General features: G+C 42.0%; 1 protein-coding gene across 5 annotated transcripts in view; it reads left to right on the top strand.

Annotated features, from left to right (window-relative positions):
* Positions 1–5812, top strand: part of LOC147894173 (uncharacterized protein At3g49140-like) — a 49231-nt gene extending 43419 nt beyond the window's left edge. Inside the window, exons 10-14 of one of the 5 annotated variants that reach the window (XR_015542099.1) lie at positions 911–1063; positions 4282–4377; positions 4544–4655; positions 5200–5301; positions 5452–5812. Coding sequence is in view for 2 of the 5 variants with exons in the window: in XM_087384717.1 (XP_087240843.1) it covers positions 911–1063; positions 4282–4377; positions 4544–4654 (360 nt within the window). In the remaining 3 variants the exon portion in view is untranslated. Of the gene's footprint in view, positions 1–910; positions 1064–4281; positions 4378–4543; positions 5075–5199 lie in introns of all 5 variants that reach the window. The other 4 variants (XR_015542098.1, XR_015542097.1, XM_087384717.1 and 1 more) reach the window with 4 other exon arrangements.
* The last annotated feature ends 13990 nt before the right edge of the window (positions 5813–19802 follow it).

Genomic DNA, 19802 nt, shown 5'->3' with positions numbered 1-19802 from the left:
GCTGCAATGCTAAAGCTGGGTTATTTCTTAGTTAGGCGTTGAAGATCCCCCTTGTTTGGATGGTCTTTTATTTGAATTATGAAAAGGTGCTAAGGAATGTGAGCTTTCTACACACTTTTCATAATACTCCCTGAAAACGCTTGTAATGTTTTCTAAGGAATGTCTTTTTCCACACACCTTGTGCGATACTTCCGATATTGCTTGTAATGTATTGTTTGAACGACTTAAGGATTCTCTTGGATAACATCTTTTTGAGGGTGAGGTCACGTTTTTCCATTGCTGGATTGCTTAATAGTGTTCTGTGAAAATTTATTTCTTGGCTTTTTGGTGTGGTTTTTGGTTTTAGTTAGTGACACTGGTCTGGAAGGCCGTACTGGGGTTTTTGTAAACCCACCTCCACTATGGAGTCCAAAGGGAGGTGGAGTGCAGGAAGAGCTTCCAGATGTGACCTATTTCACGTCAATTGGGTTACGGGAGTCAAGTCATGTAGTTAATTGTGTTTCTGCAGGCACTTATTCCCATGGGGGGTAGAGCTGTTTTTTTAAAGACAAGGGTCATGTGTAAATGGTAGGGAAAGAGAAGTGTCTGGAGGATTAGAGAGGGGGTTTTTTGGGTGGAGCATGGAGAAAGAAGGGACCACGCTGTGTGAATTTTATGGGGTGATGAAAACTACAGTTTTGTGTAGAGTCTTCTCTCTCTCTCCCTCTCTCTCCCTCCTTAACCAATGCTTGCATCCCAAGCACAAAACGCAGCATTTTAATCTTGTTTCAGTAGTGTTCAATTATTAGTTGGTATCGAGAAACATTACTTGTTTCATTTCCCTACTTGTTCTCACATTATGAAGATGATTTGGCATAAGAGATGCATATAATTATGTAATGTGGTTTGAGGCTTGGAATGTCTTCTGCAGTCTACTGTGGATAAACTCGAGTTTCAAGTAGCAAGGCCAGATGTGGTTGCACATGCTGCATCTTCCATAATTGAACGCCTGAATGCTCGGGGAAAAGCTACTGAGGATGCTTTGAAAGCATTATGTCTGCAGAGAAAAGGCCTTGAGGCAGAGGTAACCTAAAACTCTGGGCATTTCGTCTTTAATTTTTTGTAGGATGTGGTGTGCAGTTTGGATTGATGCATATGTCTCGAAGGTTGAACCTTTGTACTGCACAGAATGTATCATTTTAATTTTAAATGGCATTCGACTGAGTTATTAGGTGTTTCTCTGTTTTAAATGATCAGTATATAAGCATATAGTTGATATTTAGCTCCTACAGTCTCAATTTTAGAGTTTCAACTTTTTGGTTTCTGTCTTTGATGCGATTATGGAGGGATGGATCGGTTTGATTGAGCCAACATTAGGTGCACCTAGACCTCCGTTCATGGATGTTGCTTTCTGTCCAAAGGGCTCCCCACTCTTATAATGTCACAAGGGACAAGACATAATAAAAGGGGAGGCAAAAGGTGGAGGGGGGGAGGGTGCATGTGAGCCTTACCATTAGGCTGTAGAGAATTATGTCGATTCTATTAGGACCAAAAAAGTTGACATATTAAAAAGAAAGGAGCCATTAGAGGGGATATTGTGAGTTCAATCCTCAATGGGCGAATGCTTTTAACTTTTGGAAGGATTGGTGTGCACATCCTCTTTAAATTATCAAACCAAAAGTAAACACACATAGCCATAGGGTGAAATGACTAACCTATGCTATGAAGTTTTTTGGGTATTGTGGGCTAAAACCAGTAATTGGATTAAAGATGAGCTAGTATATCTCCCTACCAGCTTCCTCTTCAGGTAGCCTTTCATTGCATCTGCATCAACCGCTGAACTTTTCCTTGCTATTAGTAGCCTTATGTGTTTGCAAGATCTTACTGTTGTGTCTTCTCTATAGTTTAGAGCTGGCCTTGCAAGCTATTTTGGCAGCTGATGCTTAGGTGTTTCTTGGACTTTGTATAGGTACATGGAAGTCAAGTGTGCAAATAACATTGATCTTGTGAAAATGCAGCCCAAGTAAGCATAGGATCCAACTATCTCGATTGGCTCTCTGTAAGAGTGAATAAGCCACATCGAAGCTAGGCCTTGTTGGTGTTGAAGATCATAGTTTTGGTTTTACCAAGTGTTCTTAAAATCTTCAGATACATATGTAGTCCCTTCGTTGTGCTTGAGATCAATACTGCCACAACAAAGAGCAGGTTGGGGAGGAGAGTTTGTGCCATAGACAAGGGAAGGGGCGAGGGAGTTCTATGAGTGCAAGTCTAATTTATATCACACAAAAAAAAGCTCTCATAGAGATCTAAGGGAAATTGAAACTATGAAAGCATGTGTACGTCCCCAACAGGATCCTGTCAAGTTATCACCCATGGGTGACCGATTCTCAATGTGGATGCCTTGTTGGCTTTGTCAATCTTGTAGAGCTTTGACATCTTTGGAGAACGTGTTTGATATATCACATCCTAAGACCTTCCCCTTAGTGTGAGATTCTCTTTAGTGAAGAAGAAATCTATGATCATTGCTATTAGGATTCTTGTCTGTAAAGGTCTCATAAGTTTGCATCTAGTATTGTGATCATTGATACGAAGATGTAGTGTAGCACTAGTTTGCGCAATAAACCCTCTGACTTATTTGGTCGAACAGTCAGTAATGTTGATTTTGTATCTAGGTACTTGTGCATCATGTCACATAAAGTCCATGACCTCAAATCATTGCGGTGTTGTGGCCTCAACCTCTTGCCTAGCTTCAATATGATGGGATGATGTTCAGAGCTGGCCCATGGACATGCAACATACATGTGATAGGTGGATCTGTAAAGTTACCACAATGCTTGAATAAAGCCATTCTCATGCACATTAAGGAAATGCTCTCTATTGGATGCCATTTTGGTGGCATTTGGGTATCAATGGAGAGACCATGCCCATTGAATGTATAGCTGCCATAGTTCATGTTCGATGAGCAGGTGAGTCTTCTACTATCTAGTGGCCCATGTGTACTAGCACGTATTATCCCCTTAGATGGACGATGAGAGAGCCTTTAGGGTAACCTCTATCTACCCTCGTCAGTCTAGCCATATTCTCAAGCCCCATCGAGGCGAGGCAGCTTTGTGCAAAGTCTTGCAATAGATTCTGCAGTGATGATTAGAAGTAAGTTATCATTTAATGATTTTTATCGAGGCATCTCTGTGCATAAGTCTCGCAATTGACTCTCTGAGTATGATATCATGTGGAGTGATTCTCTTCTCTCAAAACATGCGTGAGAGGTAATGATCTTTAGCCCCTCAAATTCAACCAATTCAGCCTCTTTCAAAGTTGCTGGTTTAATTGGTGAGTTAAAAAGGAGGGCTTTTGTATTCTCATGCTAATAATGGGCTTGAAAGCGTGGTCACTTCAACCTTGGTATTGAAGCATGTCTTCTTGGTCAATTGTGGATAGGTTATTCGTTTCATGGTGAACTTGCGTCATGTGAAGATGCATCCCAAGTAAACTTAGGATGTGGCAATCTCGATAGGCTCTTTTGCAAGAGCGAATGACTCATATTGAAGTCGAACTTTGCTAGTGTTGAAGTGGATCTTCATGTCTAGGCTGTCAGAAAATGCCTCTTAAAATGCCCGGTGCCTTTGCAAGCCCTTTGTCTTCTATGAAATCAGCATTGCATCATGAGCAGAAAATAGGATGGGCTCTGTGCTGATGATGATCCTTGTGCTCCTAAAATGTCTATAAAAACGGATAGCTCATCAAATGTAGAGCCAAAAAGGTAGGGAATAGAGGGCACCCCAGCTTCACACTTCTGGTGCTACTCAGTTTTTCAGACATACTTTGTGTGTTGTGCACTCTGTCTACGACTCTTTTGTGTGAGCACGTGACTGCATTGGTGATATTATCTAGAATGTCGAGACCTTGAAGTTGTGAGATGAGGCAAGATTGTGGTATAAAGTTGAAAGTCTTTTGAAACTCTACAAAGCAGCATACTCTCGTTTTTTGGTGCATTGCCTCCTCGATGAGAGCCATCATTTGGTTTATAATGATGCTTTGATCATTACGTGTGTCGATAGGGTCTTTTGATTTGTAAATCATGACATTGGTATTGATGGTCCACATACATGTTAGCCTTTACGAAAGGCCTGAGAGAGAGAGAGAGAGAGAGAGAGGTAGGTAGGTAGGTATCGTAGTCATCATATTTTTGTGTCGTTTTAGTTAGAAATGCCAAGGCTGGCTTTTACCTTGTTTTGCGAAAATGTAATTACTTCTGTAGACCGTGTTATGAATCAATACATAAAAGTTGTATTTTACATGCAGGAAGTGGCTTTGCTTGAGCTTGATAGTTTGGGTATGGATTTACGCGTGCATTGTGGGAGAGAAGTTCAGACTGTCAGAGTCTCTTTTAGCCAACGGGTATGTATAATTGCTTTATAAAATTTCCAAAAGGATGACGACAGACTGGAATGGATACAAGTATAAAGATGCTTAACATATTAAAACTGTATGTCTGGACAATGATGTGCTGGTGAATTGCTACAGCTTGCATGGTACCTCTAAAATATGTGAGATCTGGGTGCAGGCAACAAGTGTGGATCATGCAGAAGAGCTATTGAACCAGCTACTGTATCCCCGGATCCGGCACAGGGGCAGACGGAAGCGACGATCACGGTCTCAGGGGAAATCGTTTTGATGTGGGTTTTTAAACTGTGAGAAAGGTTTCTTCTTTGATCACATAGAGCTGACTGGCTGTTCAAATGGAAATCCATTTGTGTTCTCAAGGTCTTCTTTTGCCATCAGCTCATGTTCTATTGGAATAAGATGGTTCGTCCATCAACACAAATGTGTTTTTGATGGCAAAAATGTGGAGTACAGGTGGAAAGGGAAGGAACTTGCCGTCAGTGTGGTTAATCCTGTTTCCTATCCATGATAGACACTGATTACTGCTTGGCAATGTGCATAAATAGATGTAGATTCAATATGCACTGTATTTGAGAAGTCATGAGTGCATTTTCAAAGAATTATATTGATGGAGGTGTGTCACTATTCTGCAGTTCAACTTCCGGATCTGTGCTCGCCAAAGAGTACTTGAAAATCTAATCAATGTACAATAGTATGCTTGCTAAATTCTTAAGGCTTATGCTGATTACTCTTGGGTGGTGGCACAGTTTTTGTAAATGCTATTCTGTTGAGTGTCTACTGTGACTGAGTATCATGAGTCCTGGTATGTTTTTTTAGGATGGAGCACACTATTCTGTTTTAAGTCCTTATTGCGAGTATCATGGCTGGCTTCACAGAGGACTGGGCTTTTTCTGCATCGAATAAATCACAGTCTAGCCTGTAATGCTTTGTTGCTGGATCTTCCTTTCAATAGATTATCAAACGTGGGCGATACAGTTAACAGACCATGGTTGCCATTAAAAGTGATGCAAGACCTGGTCTGCCATTGGTTGATGCTTGTTCTTTGGATTTTGGAACCTGTCACTGCAGCCTCTTCAGCTCTACAAGCTGACAGATTCTCAATGTGAAAAAATTTCATCTGCCAAAAGATGATGTTAACTGTAGAACGACAAGGCGATAAGATGGAGTCCACACTTGGCCACCAGAATTGAAGCAAATTCATGTAATACGAGTGTTAGCGGCGATTGTAATAAACATTGGTAGATTTGAAGCATTCTGCTGAGGATGGACTCCACGCTTCGCTATCAGAAAGCAAATTCCTGTAGTACTTACTATATGTGTGCCATTGAAAATCAATGGCAGATGTGAAGATTTGAGAAATTACTCTTTGTTGTAGAAGCTGAGCATGTCATGATACCAGAAGTATATAAAATAGATTTAGTTGTTTTAATGCTGCTATTGTATATATTGTCTACTTTCAATTTTAAAGAATTTTGTGTTACAACACTCGAGAAAAGGAGCCAGTAACAAAGCCCAAATGATGAACATGTTGGTTCATATTCTACTGAGGACTAACGTGTGATACCATTGTATCACACATTGTATGCCATCAGTCGATACCATTGTATGTCCCTATGAAGTGTTGAAGATAGATTGATGACCATGTAGTGAGGTCTATTTTGTAACAATTCTAAAGAAACACATGTAAGGCAAAATAGGAGGCGGCTAGGTGCATGCTATTTGGTATTATTAGAAGGGATGGCCAAGATTGGAACTTTTGGAGCACCATAAAAGAGCATCCGTGTGTATGCATTCTCATCCAAAGAATAGAGATTAAGTGTGAGGCTCAATCTCTTGTACTCAAAAGCGTTACCTTGGCTCTCTACATATTTATCGGAGTTGATATGTTAATATTCTTAATCACAATCAGCTAAGGAAATGGGCTCTATGTACAAAAATGTGAAAAAAATCTGTCCATTGCTAGGTAAATCATGATTGATCACCATGTTTCAAATCTTGCACTACAGCTTGATGTTGGTGAGGAGAAGTTTTGTTCCATATGAGAAGTTTCCATTACGTTAGCCAGCCTAATTTAATTAGGTCTTGCTTGCATACTTGATTCTAACCTAGATAGTTGAATAATCTACTTCAGCATGATGGGAGGAATGCATTTTTCGGTGCAATTTGCGACAACTTTGTGGAGACAATGTTTGTTCGAGATTTTAGAGGCATGGGTACTGAATATTTTGAAGGTTTGTTTGGTGATTTAAATGAGGAGTGATAAATAAATTGCAAGTCAGTTAAAAAAAGGAATAAAAATTTGATGGCAACAAAGTGTGCAAGGGCTTCAAGCCGGAGATCTTATCAAAAGTGTTATGCAATGTTTTATGATCAACAAAGCAAAATGAGTATCTTGATACGTCATATGTTTTGAAAAGGTAAATCTGTTTGTGTGAAGAAGAGAAATGTCCATTCTCTGTTTGTGTGATGAAGAGATATGTCCATTTGATGATATGCCAATATTGATTTATTCTAAGGATTGGTAGTAAAGCTTTGGAACGCAACCACAAGACATTGGTGATTGAGATTTCTTAGAAATAAGTTGAGGTTACTTTGTGGGGATCAAGAGGCTTGATGTTACACATTGCACTACACACTTTAGTATTTGGTTGAGTTTAGACTAAGTTGAGCATGTCAGCTTGTGAATTACATACACCAACCATGTAAACGTAATCGACATATTTCAAGCAGTGTATGATTGATTGGTTTGTGTGGAGTACATGTTTGTTAAAAGTCTTGGTGGAGTATTAGTTTTGTAATTAGTTATGTAGTTAAGACACTATTGGTCGAGTTTTAGTGAGCTGGACAATGTTGAGCATGTGAAATGGTTAAAAGTATTAGTGGAGCATCAATTTTGTGATCAATAGTTCAATAAGGCACATTGTACATTTTTAAATAATCAATCGAAAGTTTGAAGGACTATTTGTGAGCAAAGATTAGGTTATCCACAATTGAAGTTGTAAACAAGTGGTGAGATGTATTTCTTTCAGAGAAATGAAAAGTGTTCTACATACACTTACCCCTTGGAATTCTTTAAATGTATGTGGGATAGATTCCATGTACTAAGAGTATGGTACACCTGGAGAACCCCATTGCCCTTCCGTTTAGGGATGGGGTAGGCCTTCCTCGACCATAACAAACCTCCCAGTGTTCTACAGAATCGCCACGTCTTGGTGCTTCTCCCTAAGAACATGTTTAAGCTCCACAAAGCAGTGAATACATTTAGTCTATGTTATAATAATGCAAGAGATGTAAGTGATGTAAGCAACACAAGTTTAGTAGGCACTAATATATTGAAAAATAATTCATGGTCAAGAAATAAAGTCTTGGAAAATAATTTTGAATTGACAACTCTTGTTGATTGACTTAAAACTTTATGGAGAACTAGATTTGTGATGACAATTCATTGGATACTTTGTAGGTTGGCTAGTGATAATCCAAGGTTGCTACTTTAGTTTTAGCTACAGACACTTCTCTTGGTGATATGATTGCTGGTTATGATATTGATTCTAGTTTCTTTTGATAGGATATTCACATGAGATGTGAATAATATTCAAGTAGCACATTGATGAGTTCGTTTGTGATATAAATTGATTAATATATCAGAATAGAGCATTCCATTAGTAGAGATGTGATAAGGCATGTGTAGGTTTTGAGTTACAAGGACAACAAGAATGAAACAATAATCCGCACACATAGATTGACATACTTATACAATAAAACTTTTTCCTTTTCAAAGGTAGTTGAAAATTGATAACCCCCCAAAATTCATATTAGACAATGGAAAAGTTATAATTCCCTTGAATTTTTTCTTTGAGGGGGAGTATGTTATTAAAAACAAGGGTTTAAAGAAATGCAAATGATAAAGTTGTTGAGTACATATCTAGAAATCTCTAAGGATAAATAGAGCCATGTAAAGAAAAATAAGAGAAAGTTAAGTGCATATTAATAGAAGGGTAATCCAATGTTGGAACCTTCTCCCCTTGTATGCATTCGATGCCATAGGTGTAGGGTTGTGTGCAGGATGGTGTAGGGTAGTGTACAATGCCATAGGTGGGGGGTGCACATGCATTCCTTACATTGCTTACAACAAAACAAGTTTATACATTTTTGCTAGTGCTCTTTTGTTTATTCATGGTTTTGTAGTGTTGATTAAATATGTAGTACCTTGTACCGTTTTTCAAGAGGTCCCATTGGGATAACGACTCCTCTCAAATTGATGTAAAGGTTCTAATTGTTTGATTTAGACACGTAGATGCATGACAATTATACAAGAGAAAAAGAAGGGTTAGTCCAAGCATTCCCTTTGATTTTCTATAAACAATTTCGTGTGCATGCTTGTTGAGTCACCACATGGCCTTGAAATCTTGGATCTAATGATTAAATGCCATGTAATCATTGGGTTTTAATCTTGGATCTAATGATAGAAGTTATATGCTTAGCTTAAGTCTTCAAGGATTTGGTCTCATCACACATGTCCTAGAAAGCTAATTTTCAAGGAATATGATTGAATGTTCTTTAAATGATTCAAGGACTCTTACTATGGTGCTTTGAAATCTACATAGACAAAGTTGTATTTCTACGCTCTTTTTGTCTGATGCTATAATGCCCAAGAATGCCTTTGTAGGGTGAAGGGATACCTTGGTAGAATGTAATAATGCCTTTGTAGGAAGAGAAAGTAGGTTGATTGCTTTAGTTTTGAGTCTTTATATAAGTTTAAAATGAATCTCTCTCTCTCTCTCTCTCTCTCTCTCTCTCTCTCTCTCTCTCAACAACATAAACCCTTTCCTAGTCTCTTAAAGAATTTCTAATGTTAGAGATCAATAGAATTGTTCTTCTAAATATTGAATTCTATAACAAGCAAGTGTGGGGGGGAGGGGGTGCATGGGGCTAGTATCGTTATCTCAGCCCGACGAACCCTGGGCCTAGGTTCTTCAATAGATTTTAATCTTGAAGCTCAGCAGAATTAGATGAAAGCCCTAGATCTTCCCTTAAATATTTAATTTCATAACAAGCAAGTATGTGTTATGGGGGGCAGAGAGAGAGAGAGAGAGAGAGAGAGAGAGAGAGAGAGAGAGATTAACATCCACGGAAGGCCTCACGAGCCTATGGGACAAAGTACACAGAAAAGCGAACTCATACAAGCCTCAGGGTACGCTAGGATCCTTGTTGAGTACTAACCTATCCTAACAGAATCATAATCATAGAAAAAAAAGTCAACTACAACTATAGAGTGGGCCATATCAATCAATCAATCAATCTAGGCATTGGGATGAAACCGAAGCCTGGTATAGTGATGGCTCTCTGGTGGGCTGCGAAGATGTCTCGTATCTGCGTCTATCGAGCTGTCTTACACTGCGGTGGGGAATGCGGTCTCCTTGCTCTTTGGACTCTCTGGGCTATGTCTAGGGTGACCCCTCGTCTCTATCGGTCTCCTCTAGGAAAGCTATGATAGGTCAGACCTCAATAGAGTGTATTCTGGGGGCTCTTTGTCGCACATGTGGCCTCTGCACCCCTCTCTTGGTGGTACTGTGCCAGTTGCTCATCCAGACTGATCTCATGTCGGCTAGCTCCTCCTCCTCCACTCCACTGCGTTGGGGGCTGACTCAAATGTATAGAAGTTTGTGACGTGTCGTTGTGCTCGGTCCCTCTATGTCCTGTAGTGGTCTGACCATCTCCTGCTACTCTTTGATCTATCGTAGAAGCATCTTCTTGTGTCGCCACATCTCCATCAGATAAAGCCCGATACAGACCTGGTCATGGAAATGGATCAGTCGTGACAAAGGACCAAAGCCACTCCCCTCTAGGTAGAGACAATGGTGGCATCCCCGAATTTTGTAGTAGGCTGGGCAAACACAAAGAAAATGCTCCTCTGTCTCAATCGACCCTAGCGTGCATAGCATGCATACCCACTGCTCTCTGGGCATACCTGCTGCTCTCCGGGTATACTTGCTACTCTCCCTGCCTCGATCCTCAGCTGGTGGGACGAAACCTGCATCTGACCAATGGCAATATTTAGTGCATGGGAGACTCCTCTATCCTTGAGATACTAGGGTCTGCTAATGAATTCCTCCTCTGATACTCTCAGGAAGTAGTCACAATAAAACTGGGTCTTGGTGGGGAGCTCCTGGTCCTCCCCCCAAGTCTGGGATGTGTGAAGCTGGAGGAGGTCTAACTGTATGATACGATTGATCTCATCTAGCGGGATCGACTAAGGAGGTGCATCCATGCTGTAATGAAAGGGGGAAGCCTATCCATCTGGATACTGTGCCTGGCAAGCCATGTAGATATGCGTGCATACCATGTGTTTGCCCCACTCTCTGCGAGTCGTCTGAATGACTCTAGGGCCAACCTCCGAAGTCTCCAATGGGGTAATCCTAGGCTTTGTGGATGAAAGTCACTATCTAAAAGATGGCATGTTCTTTGTCACTTTTGCCTTTTCCCTTTCCTCATCTTGGCTTGGTCCTCAGAGGGTGCTCACCCTTGGGCTTGGTTTCTTGTGCCACTGGTTGACATCTGCAGTATGTTTCTTGGCATATTGACACTCGAATTAATCATGCCCAAACTTTGAACATGCATCACAGTACTTGGCTCTATAGTAATCTTCAGTGTGTTGGTTGGAAAGATGCCAGAGTGACATAAACTATAATGGAGTGCCCTATCATAAGCTATCATGTAGTGCCCTCTCATCATCTATGTAGATCGTAGCTAAGGGAAAAGAGCAATGCTAGTATGTCCGAGTCTCTAGATGGAACTAATCACTAGGCATGTCTATCAATCATCTATCACCATGCCAATTTTCACTAGTTGCCAACAAGAGACTCATCAAATCATCTGGGGTGGTCTATGACAAGTGCACATCCAAAGAACATGCGTATCCCCCTTGCAATCACATGTGACTAAGATAGCCTTCTATAGAGAGCCTTTCATCCATCAATCTAAGGATAGATTCATCTAAACACTAGGATACCTACAAGTCCACCTCTCCCATTTAATATATACCTCCATGGGCTAGCTCTAGACCTTATCCCATAGATCCTAGATTGAGGTAGGATACAAGATTGCAGCCACATTCTAACACACAAGGTGGAGGCCAAGGAGCATGTCCTAATGTGATGATCCAGATACTTTGACATTAAAGATAGGTATGACTGCCATTTTCACCCATGGCTACACAAAATTGAATAAAGTCATTGACTACCTAGGGAAAAGATGTGCCACAGTCTTTGTTAATGAGTCAATTGACTCGGTTATAAACTAATAAGACCTACCATGGGACTCATCCCTAAATAACGAGAACTAACATACTTTTTCTTCACAAGATAAGATAGTGAGGAGACATCCAGACTAAGACCTCAACTTCAAGGCATGCTAATTCAATCGAAGAATGAATACAGGCCATGTTAGCATAGCCCATTTAAGGGGCTAGCATTGCAACATCTCAATATCAAGCTACTTTGAGCTGCTCACATCTACGTCCTACTAGGGAGGAATCAAGAATGCCATTAGCAGACCTTAAGTATGTTCTAAAACATTGGGCCTCATGATGGGACCCCAATGAGGCCCATCTGGAGGTCAAAATACTCATGATTAAAACATGATAGCACCGAACATGATAGGAGCTACTCCTGACACATGAAGCATCTTTTCTTTTCTTTCATATTGTTTCATGTTTCAGTTTCATCAATAGTCTCTTTATGGTGTGATGAACACTTCTAGTTCCCCTCATAAAGGTGTGCTCATGTTGCTTTTAGTTTCTTGGACCCATATGATTCTTTTATAGACCTCTCTCTCCTCTCTCTCTCTCTCTGTCTCTCTCTCTCTCTCTCTCTCTCTCTCTCTCTCTCTCTCTCTCTCTCTCTCTCCTTCCTTTGCTACATGACCATTTCATAACTTCACCCCGCCACCACCATTGCCCTTCTTCTCCATCATCATTGACCTCCCTCCCATAGAGGAAGGCTAATTCGATGGAGGGTTGACGTGGTTCAGTATGCCAGTTGAGGATTTTGTGTGGAGGATATCAAACATTTTTGTCCAAATACAGACTTGGTGATTGACATATGAAGGTGTGTTTGAACTGACTTGTTGTTGATGATTGTTGGTGGAAGGGGCATGTAGGTCCCCTGGCTTGTGAGAGGGCATAGAAGCCCTTGAACTGAACCCAGATGCCAAGAAGGTGCCCCAGGTTCCCTCGTGAGCTACTGCCTCCACTCCATCAGCAAACTGCAAAAAGAAACTCAGAGATCAGGGAAAAAAAGATCAGCAAATCAACTCTTGGAACATGACGACATGGAGCTATGTGAAGGCTCTCGAAAGTGCAATGCAAGTGTACATGGCAGGATCACCCCCTAAGAATACCTCCGGGGTATTGACCCACCTCAACAAAATTTGTTTGGCCTTGCCTTGAGACCACTAATGTGGTATTGATGGCAGAAAAGACACATATTGACAAGACCCTAAATGAAATCAAGAAGCAAGGGGGGCGTATGCAAGAAGAATGGCAGAAGGAGAAAGGGAAGAAGGACGAATGGGACAAGGAGAAGGAGAAATGGGAAGATGAGAAGGTCAACCTCAAGGACAAAATGCAGGCCATGGAGACAGAATTACAATAATTGAGGGATATGCAGAGGATACAAGAAGGTAAGTGCAAGGCAATGGAAGAGATGAGAATCAAGAATGAGAAGCTTAAGAAGGAGATGGCAGTGCTACAGACAACCATACAAGGGAAGCATGCTGAGTTCACACAGCAAATCACTAAAGGTAGTGTAGATATGCTAGAATGGAAGAATGTGGTTAAGAAGGGTGCAGCAGCCCCCAAGAAAGAGATCATCTCTAAGGCCTTGGAGGAAGGGAAAAGGAGGAGGAGCAAGGCCTTGAATGTTCTGGTTAGAGGCCTAACAATTGGAGACACCCCTATGTTTGATGCCAACACCTTCACCAAAATGGGAGTCAACCTTACATGCGAGGCAGCATGGAGGGTTGGTAAAGTTGAAGCTCCAACAAGACCACTTGTAATCAAACTACGACAGCTATGGACAGGTCCACCCTCATGAGCATGAGGGCAACCTTGAAAGGGACCAGAATATATTTGGATGATGATCTCACATTGTTGCAACAAGAGCATTGGAGAGAGGGGATGATGCAGGTTATGGCAGCAAGAGATGCAGGAAAATGAGCTACCTATAGGGATGGCAAAGTGATTATTCGAGAAAGAGTTGACAGAGGGGATAAGGGAGAAGGGGAGAAGGAAGAGGGGGAACTATGACAGTGTCAGAGCTGGGGGGAGTGCACAAAATAAGTTGAGTATGGTTGTATGGAATTGTAGTGGTACACTACTTTGGTCCGACCCTGGTGGCTTCTCGGAGACATACACAGGCAAAGACATCATGTTCTACACTGAGACACATGAGAGCTCAGAGGGAGGACCGCCCACAGTGAGAGGGTACATCTGGGAGTCTACTCATAGGAGAGAAATGAGGAGAGATAGTGGAGTACGAGGCTCTGGAGGTGTAGCTGTCCTTTTCAAAACACACTTGAGACCACTCATATCTGTGCTACGGAGAGAGGAACATGCACGTCACATGTGGATACGAGTGCAGCCTACTAGATGCCTGACCGATCTTCATGCAGTATGCTATTTCCCTCCACACATGTCATCATATGCCCATGATGTCCCTATAGAGGGGCACAGCCCTTATGAGACGATACATGATGATATCATAGAGTTCTCCAGACAGGGAGACACCATTCTTTTGGGGGATTTCAATGCAAGGATGAGGGATAGGCAAGTGGGCTTACTTGACTTCGCATATGAGAGAGACCCCCACATGATGCCAGAGTTAGATGCATTAGAACTTGGGATTCAGAGACTTTCTACAGATACTTCACATGTGATAGCATACAGGCAACACTTGCTTGAGGTGGGAGCTGTCCACAGCCTCATCATCTACAATGGCCTTTATGGCCATCATCTGAGGGATTCACATGCTTCCCACATGGAGGCGGGACTAGCATAGTGGACTACCTACTGGGCCCATTGGCCTTTGTCTCACAGATACATGACCTCACCATACCCCCCCCCACTTGGAGCCGACCACTCATATCTGGCCTTCGATGTTCTTGCTATTACACCAGGCACAGGGAGAGTTCCTACTGCTACCTGTACCCGGATCCACTTTGACCGTGCCCTTGATCCTATGTATGTGTGTCACTTAGCCAGAGAGCTTCCGACCTTATTGGAGGCTGATTTGGACCTCGCCCACACCTTAGCTATCCTTGTCATAGTGATACAAGATGCTACCACTAGATCCTTTCCTGCGACCCGATCTTCACAAGTACGAGATGGGAAGATGCCTCAAAACCCCTGGTTTGATGAGATGAGTGCAGAGAGATGTGAGCCCACCTCACACAGGAGCGATCCTTGGGTCAGTTGACATCACATGAGGCACACAAGATCTTTTGACGGTTGACACGCCGCAAGAGATGAGCCTTCCTCACACATAGGATGGATGAGATCATAAGTGTTGGAACACTGAAAGGAAAGAGTAGAGTTGACACAAAATCAGAATACTTGCTTATAGAATGAAGAAGAAAGAGGTCCTTAAGTAGGCACCTCATACAAGGTCACTGACATCACTGATGACCTCAAAGCTCCACAATCATCTCCTCAATCTGCTCCTAGATTCACTCAATCATCCTATGTGGCTTTTCCACCACCTAACTGTGCTTGTGGGCACCTAACTGTGCCTCTAGCACTCACACATAGAAACATAAGGTGTGCCTGAGGCATACACCTTGAGATATCCCAACAAACCCCCCCTCAAGGAAATGCCTCAGGCTATGTCAAGGATACATCTAGTCTCATAGTTTCTCATGCCATCTCATGGTGGTCAAGGATAAATCTATGGCTAGGTTCTCATGCTAGCAAGGGTTCCCTTGGGTGTAAGGTAAACAAAAGGGATACAAACAGACCTTCCATTGGTTATCTCCCCTACATGTACATGCACACAATGTCTGTAGGAGGTACCATGGAACAAAAACATACACATGGCCTACATCATAAGGTGACCAGAGGTGTTTACAAAACACACAAAACACAATAATTTATTTTCATTCATTTTGGAGGACTATCCAGGCTGAGTACCTTGACATAAAAAAGAGAGATCTGGAGCATACATAGAGATGAGTTTAAAATGCATAATCTTCAAAGGATGCCTCATCTTGTGGAGGCTCATTCACAGTAAGTAGATTTGCATTCTCTGTCTTTGCTTTGGCTTTGCAAAACTTCTCACTATGGTTGTTTTTGCCATAGTGCTTGCATGGATTAACTTTGAAGCAGTCCTTTGAAAGGTGATTTGTCTTTCCACAGTGATTGCAAGGAGTATACTTGCCCTTCTGGAATTTCATAACATAAGCAGTGTCATTGCCTTTCCTTAGCTCCATATGTCTTTCTTCTTCTTGGAGAGCTGAGATAATGCCTTCAAGGTTAGGATTGGGAAGATTCTTCAAAGTGCTAACAATGTGATCAAAACTTTCAGGCATACTCTTAAGTAACACTGCCATAGCATCATCAGGGGTGATAGGAGAGTTGATAGAAGCCAATTGAGTCATAAGACTCCGCATATAGACATGAGCAGCTAAAGTAGTATCACTTGCCATCTTTAATTCAAAGAAAGAGATTTTAAGTGATAGTTTAGATATGTGAGAGCTTGCACCAAAAATCAAGTCTAGCTTCTGCCAAGCTTCCGATGGAGACTCCAAGTCAGAGATATGATGTATGTAATCATCACCCAAAGCTAAAGCAATTATACCATATGCTTTTTCTTCTCTTGCTGGATCCCTTGCCGGTCGTGTCGGTGTTGAGGATTCTCCAGCATTGGAGGCCGTAGAAGAAGCGGTAGGAGTAGGTTTGACAAGTCCCCATAAGTTCTCCCGCATCAATGCAAATTTTACCTTCATTTGCCATGTATGGAAGCCCTTTCCATTGAACTTCTCAAGATTATATAAGGTAGCCATGAGAGGGTCTAACCCAGATATTGGGCAGTGTCTATCTCTCTTACAAGGCAAAAATAACGGAAATGCTTCCAAAGTATGAGCACTTGATGTAGCAAATAGTAGTGACTAGATTTCAAACAATGATGCTTCCTTTTACATGCTTCATAGAAGTGGATGAAATAAACACTTTCCAATCACAACCAGGTCTAGCAAGTCAAAACAAAACTGAAACAACACTTGTAGTGAAGTTATTGAAAACTTCAAAAGACCAGAAATGCTAGAGTAGCATTTTATGTAGCATCATTTTCAAAAGTATGTCAAAACTGTCAAAACTAGAGAGCTGAACTTGGAGGGCTCATATCACACTCTTCAAAGCAAAAGAAAGGGGGCTTTCTAAGTCAAAAGAAAGCTGGTATACCACAGTAGATCCTCTGGGAAGAAGAGGCGAAAATATGCGTCAGGTCGCCTTCACCTTCTTGAACAAACTCGACTGGTTTTTCTCTGTTTTCTCCTTCAATATGCAGCCATTGCTACTCAGATTTCAGCACAAGGTAGCTCTAGGTATGGAGAAGCTTGCCCTGAAAGGAATTAGACAAAGACGGAGCAGGCGCAGAGAAATCTCAAGAAGAAGAATCGACGATTTTCATGCAATGGCGACCAGCAGCACGTGTTATTCTTCAATTGCTTGCAGCCCGAAATTTGCCCCAACAAGAGGGATCTCCAGCAGAAAGGGCGTGGGAAATGGGTGAGAATCGGAGGAGAACAAGCTCAAGCAAATTTTTGGAAGAAGAGGGAGAGATGGTGAAGAAGAAGAAGAGGAAGAAGATGATGATGTGGCAAAAATGGGCTCAAGGGGGATCAAATGGCTCTGATACCATGTTGGAACACTGAAAGGAAAGAGTAGAGTTGACACAATATCAGAATACTTGCTTATAGAATGAAGAAGAAAGAGGTCCTTAAGTAGGCACCTCATACAAGGTCACTGACATCACTGATGACCTCAAAGCTCCACAATCATCTCCTCAATCTGCTCCTAGATTCACTCAATCATCCTATGTGGCTTTTCCACCACCTAACTGTGCTTGTGGGCACCTAACTGTGCCTCTAGCACTCACACATAGAAACATAAGGTGTGCCTGAGGCATACACCTTGAGATATCCCAACAATAAGATCATTTCGTGGACGAGACCTAGCCACTGGGTGGGGATTCCTCTTGGAGGGGAAGCTGCCCATCCCCATCACTGATCCAGGCGTGTGGCACACATGCATGCTCCTTATATGATGTCCTGAGGCAGACACCGCCAGACATGTCCTCTATGCCCAGGCCCACTACCTGTCATCTATTCACTATGTAGAATGTGCAGGCTACACTTTGCTGGCTCCACAAGCACATGATCACGAAGGCCTTTGGAGAGAGCACTTTGCACATGGGTAGGAGGTCCTAGCACCAATCCTTGCACATATGTTCAACCTTGCAGTTTGTCACGGCTTCCCACCAGCATGGGGCACCACTACTATCGTACCGATACACAAAGCAGGAGACCTCATGGACATCGAGAACTATCGCACCCTCATGATTGGCCACACACTGGCCAAGATCTATGGATCGGTACTAGAGAGAGAGATCAGTAGTCATACAGAGGCACAGGGGCAACGAGCACTAGGATAGGCAGGATTTAAGAGGTAGCACTCTACTCTAGACCACATTTTCACTCTGAGGGCTATCATTGAGGAGGCGAGGTCCAAACATCAGAGAGTCTACACATGCTTCGTAGACTTTCGAAAGGCCTTTGGCACTGTTCCACAATCCCGCATGATCAGGAGGCTACAGGAGATGCAAATCCCAGAGATGTTGATTTGGGGTGTGATGAGCTTATATGAGTCAGTTAGAGGCAAGGTCCGTGCCCCAAGCGGTCTATCGGATTGGATCGAGAGCACCATTGGGGTGAAGTAGGGATGCCCTCTCTCACCGACTCTCTTTGAACTCTACATTGATGAGATCACATCTTTCATAGATTGCCTACGTGGCAAGGGCTCATTACTAGGGGATCTCCTCATATAGATATTGTTATATGCTGATGATATAGTCCTTATATCCTCTTCAGCGGAGGGGCTGTAGAGACATCTGGAGGCATTAGAGGTGTTTTGCAAAGAGAGAGTTTTGACGGTCAACCTTGGGAAAACTAAGGTTATGATCTTCAACACCTCACGAGCAGTGACTCACCATCTTAGTTTCACCTATCGTGGTGAACCAGTCGAGATAGTGTAGTCATACACATATTTGGGAGCAGTCTTCATAGGACCCATCTTCACAATGAAACATGAAGCCTAGGCACGGCTCACACAACGGCATAGTTCTTTGGCTAGACTAGAGCGGCAGTGTTTCCAGGTGCACTTCTAGGATCCAATGATGAAGGGTTGGTTTTTCGACACACTAGTGCAGCCGACTGTCATGTATGCAACACCTTTCTGGGGATGTGATCTTTTGAGGACAAATTGGAGGAGCTTCAACCAGCTACAGGTGATGATGGGATCCAAGATGTGATTTGATGTAAGCCCTCAGTTCCACATGAGATAGTACATGCAAAGTTTGCCATGACACGTCTCCAGTACATGAGCACGCGTGCACGCACGAGCTCTGAGGAGAACGGTGAAGTAGCTATGAGATGAAATGAGAATGAATTGAAGAGTAGGGTAATGAGATCAACCACGTTCATATAAAGACCTAGTAGCCTCCACACGAACCTTAACAGAACGTCAAAGATTGGAACACCGCAACTCAACAGAACCCACTGAGAGGACAAAGGGACATGAAGCCTAATAGAAGAAACTGTAGGTAGTGAATGTTGGCTTGGGGGGGTCACTCATCATATGTAACCCTATCACGTGAGTTCAACATAAGGATATTTTTAATTTCGAAAATTTATAAAAAATAATCTACATAAGGGAGTATTTAAAAACAATTTTGAAAAAAATTTATAGATTTGTATAGAAAAAGGGTACACTTTATTAATGAAAATTTTAGATAAGGGATTTTACAAATAGGCCTTAAACACACGTGACATAGAGGGTTTATACATAGTGACACCCTCGAGAATGTTGGGAAAATTTATGTATTTGGGTTGGAGTGTCTTGAGGCTAGAGGCTAGGAGTCATATGAATAAACATGCACATGTGTTTGTGGTGTGATTAGTTAGTGTGATTGGAGTTTGACTGCCACCTAATTAGGTTGAGGGAATCAAGGAAGGTGATTGTTGAGAAGAAGTTCTAGATTCTCTATTATGATATCACATGTGATGTCATTACTTTGTAACCTTTGCCTACATAAAGGCTCTCCCTCTTTGGAATAAAGTGTGTAGAGTTTGTTTCTTTCATTATGATACGA

Source organism: Dipteris shenzhenensis, chromosome 14 (assembly GCF_047967505.1).
Source record: "Dipteris shenzhenensis isolate YYH24624 ecotype China chromosome 14, Dip_SZ_1.0, whole genome shotgun sequence".
Classification (NCBI taxonomy): Eukaryota; Viridiplantae; Streptophyta; class Polypodiopsida; order Gleicheniales; family Dipteridaceae; genus Dipteris; species Dipteris shenzhenensis.
The sequence above is the reverse complement of the archived record's forward strand: the minus strand, read 5'-3'. Positions and strand labels throughout refer to the sequence as shown.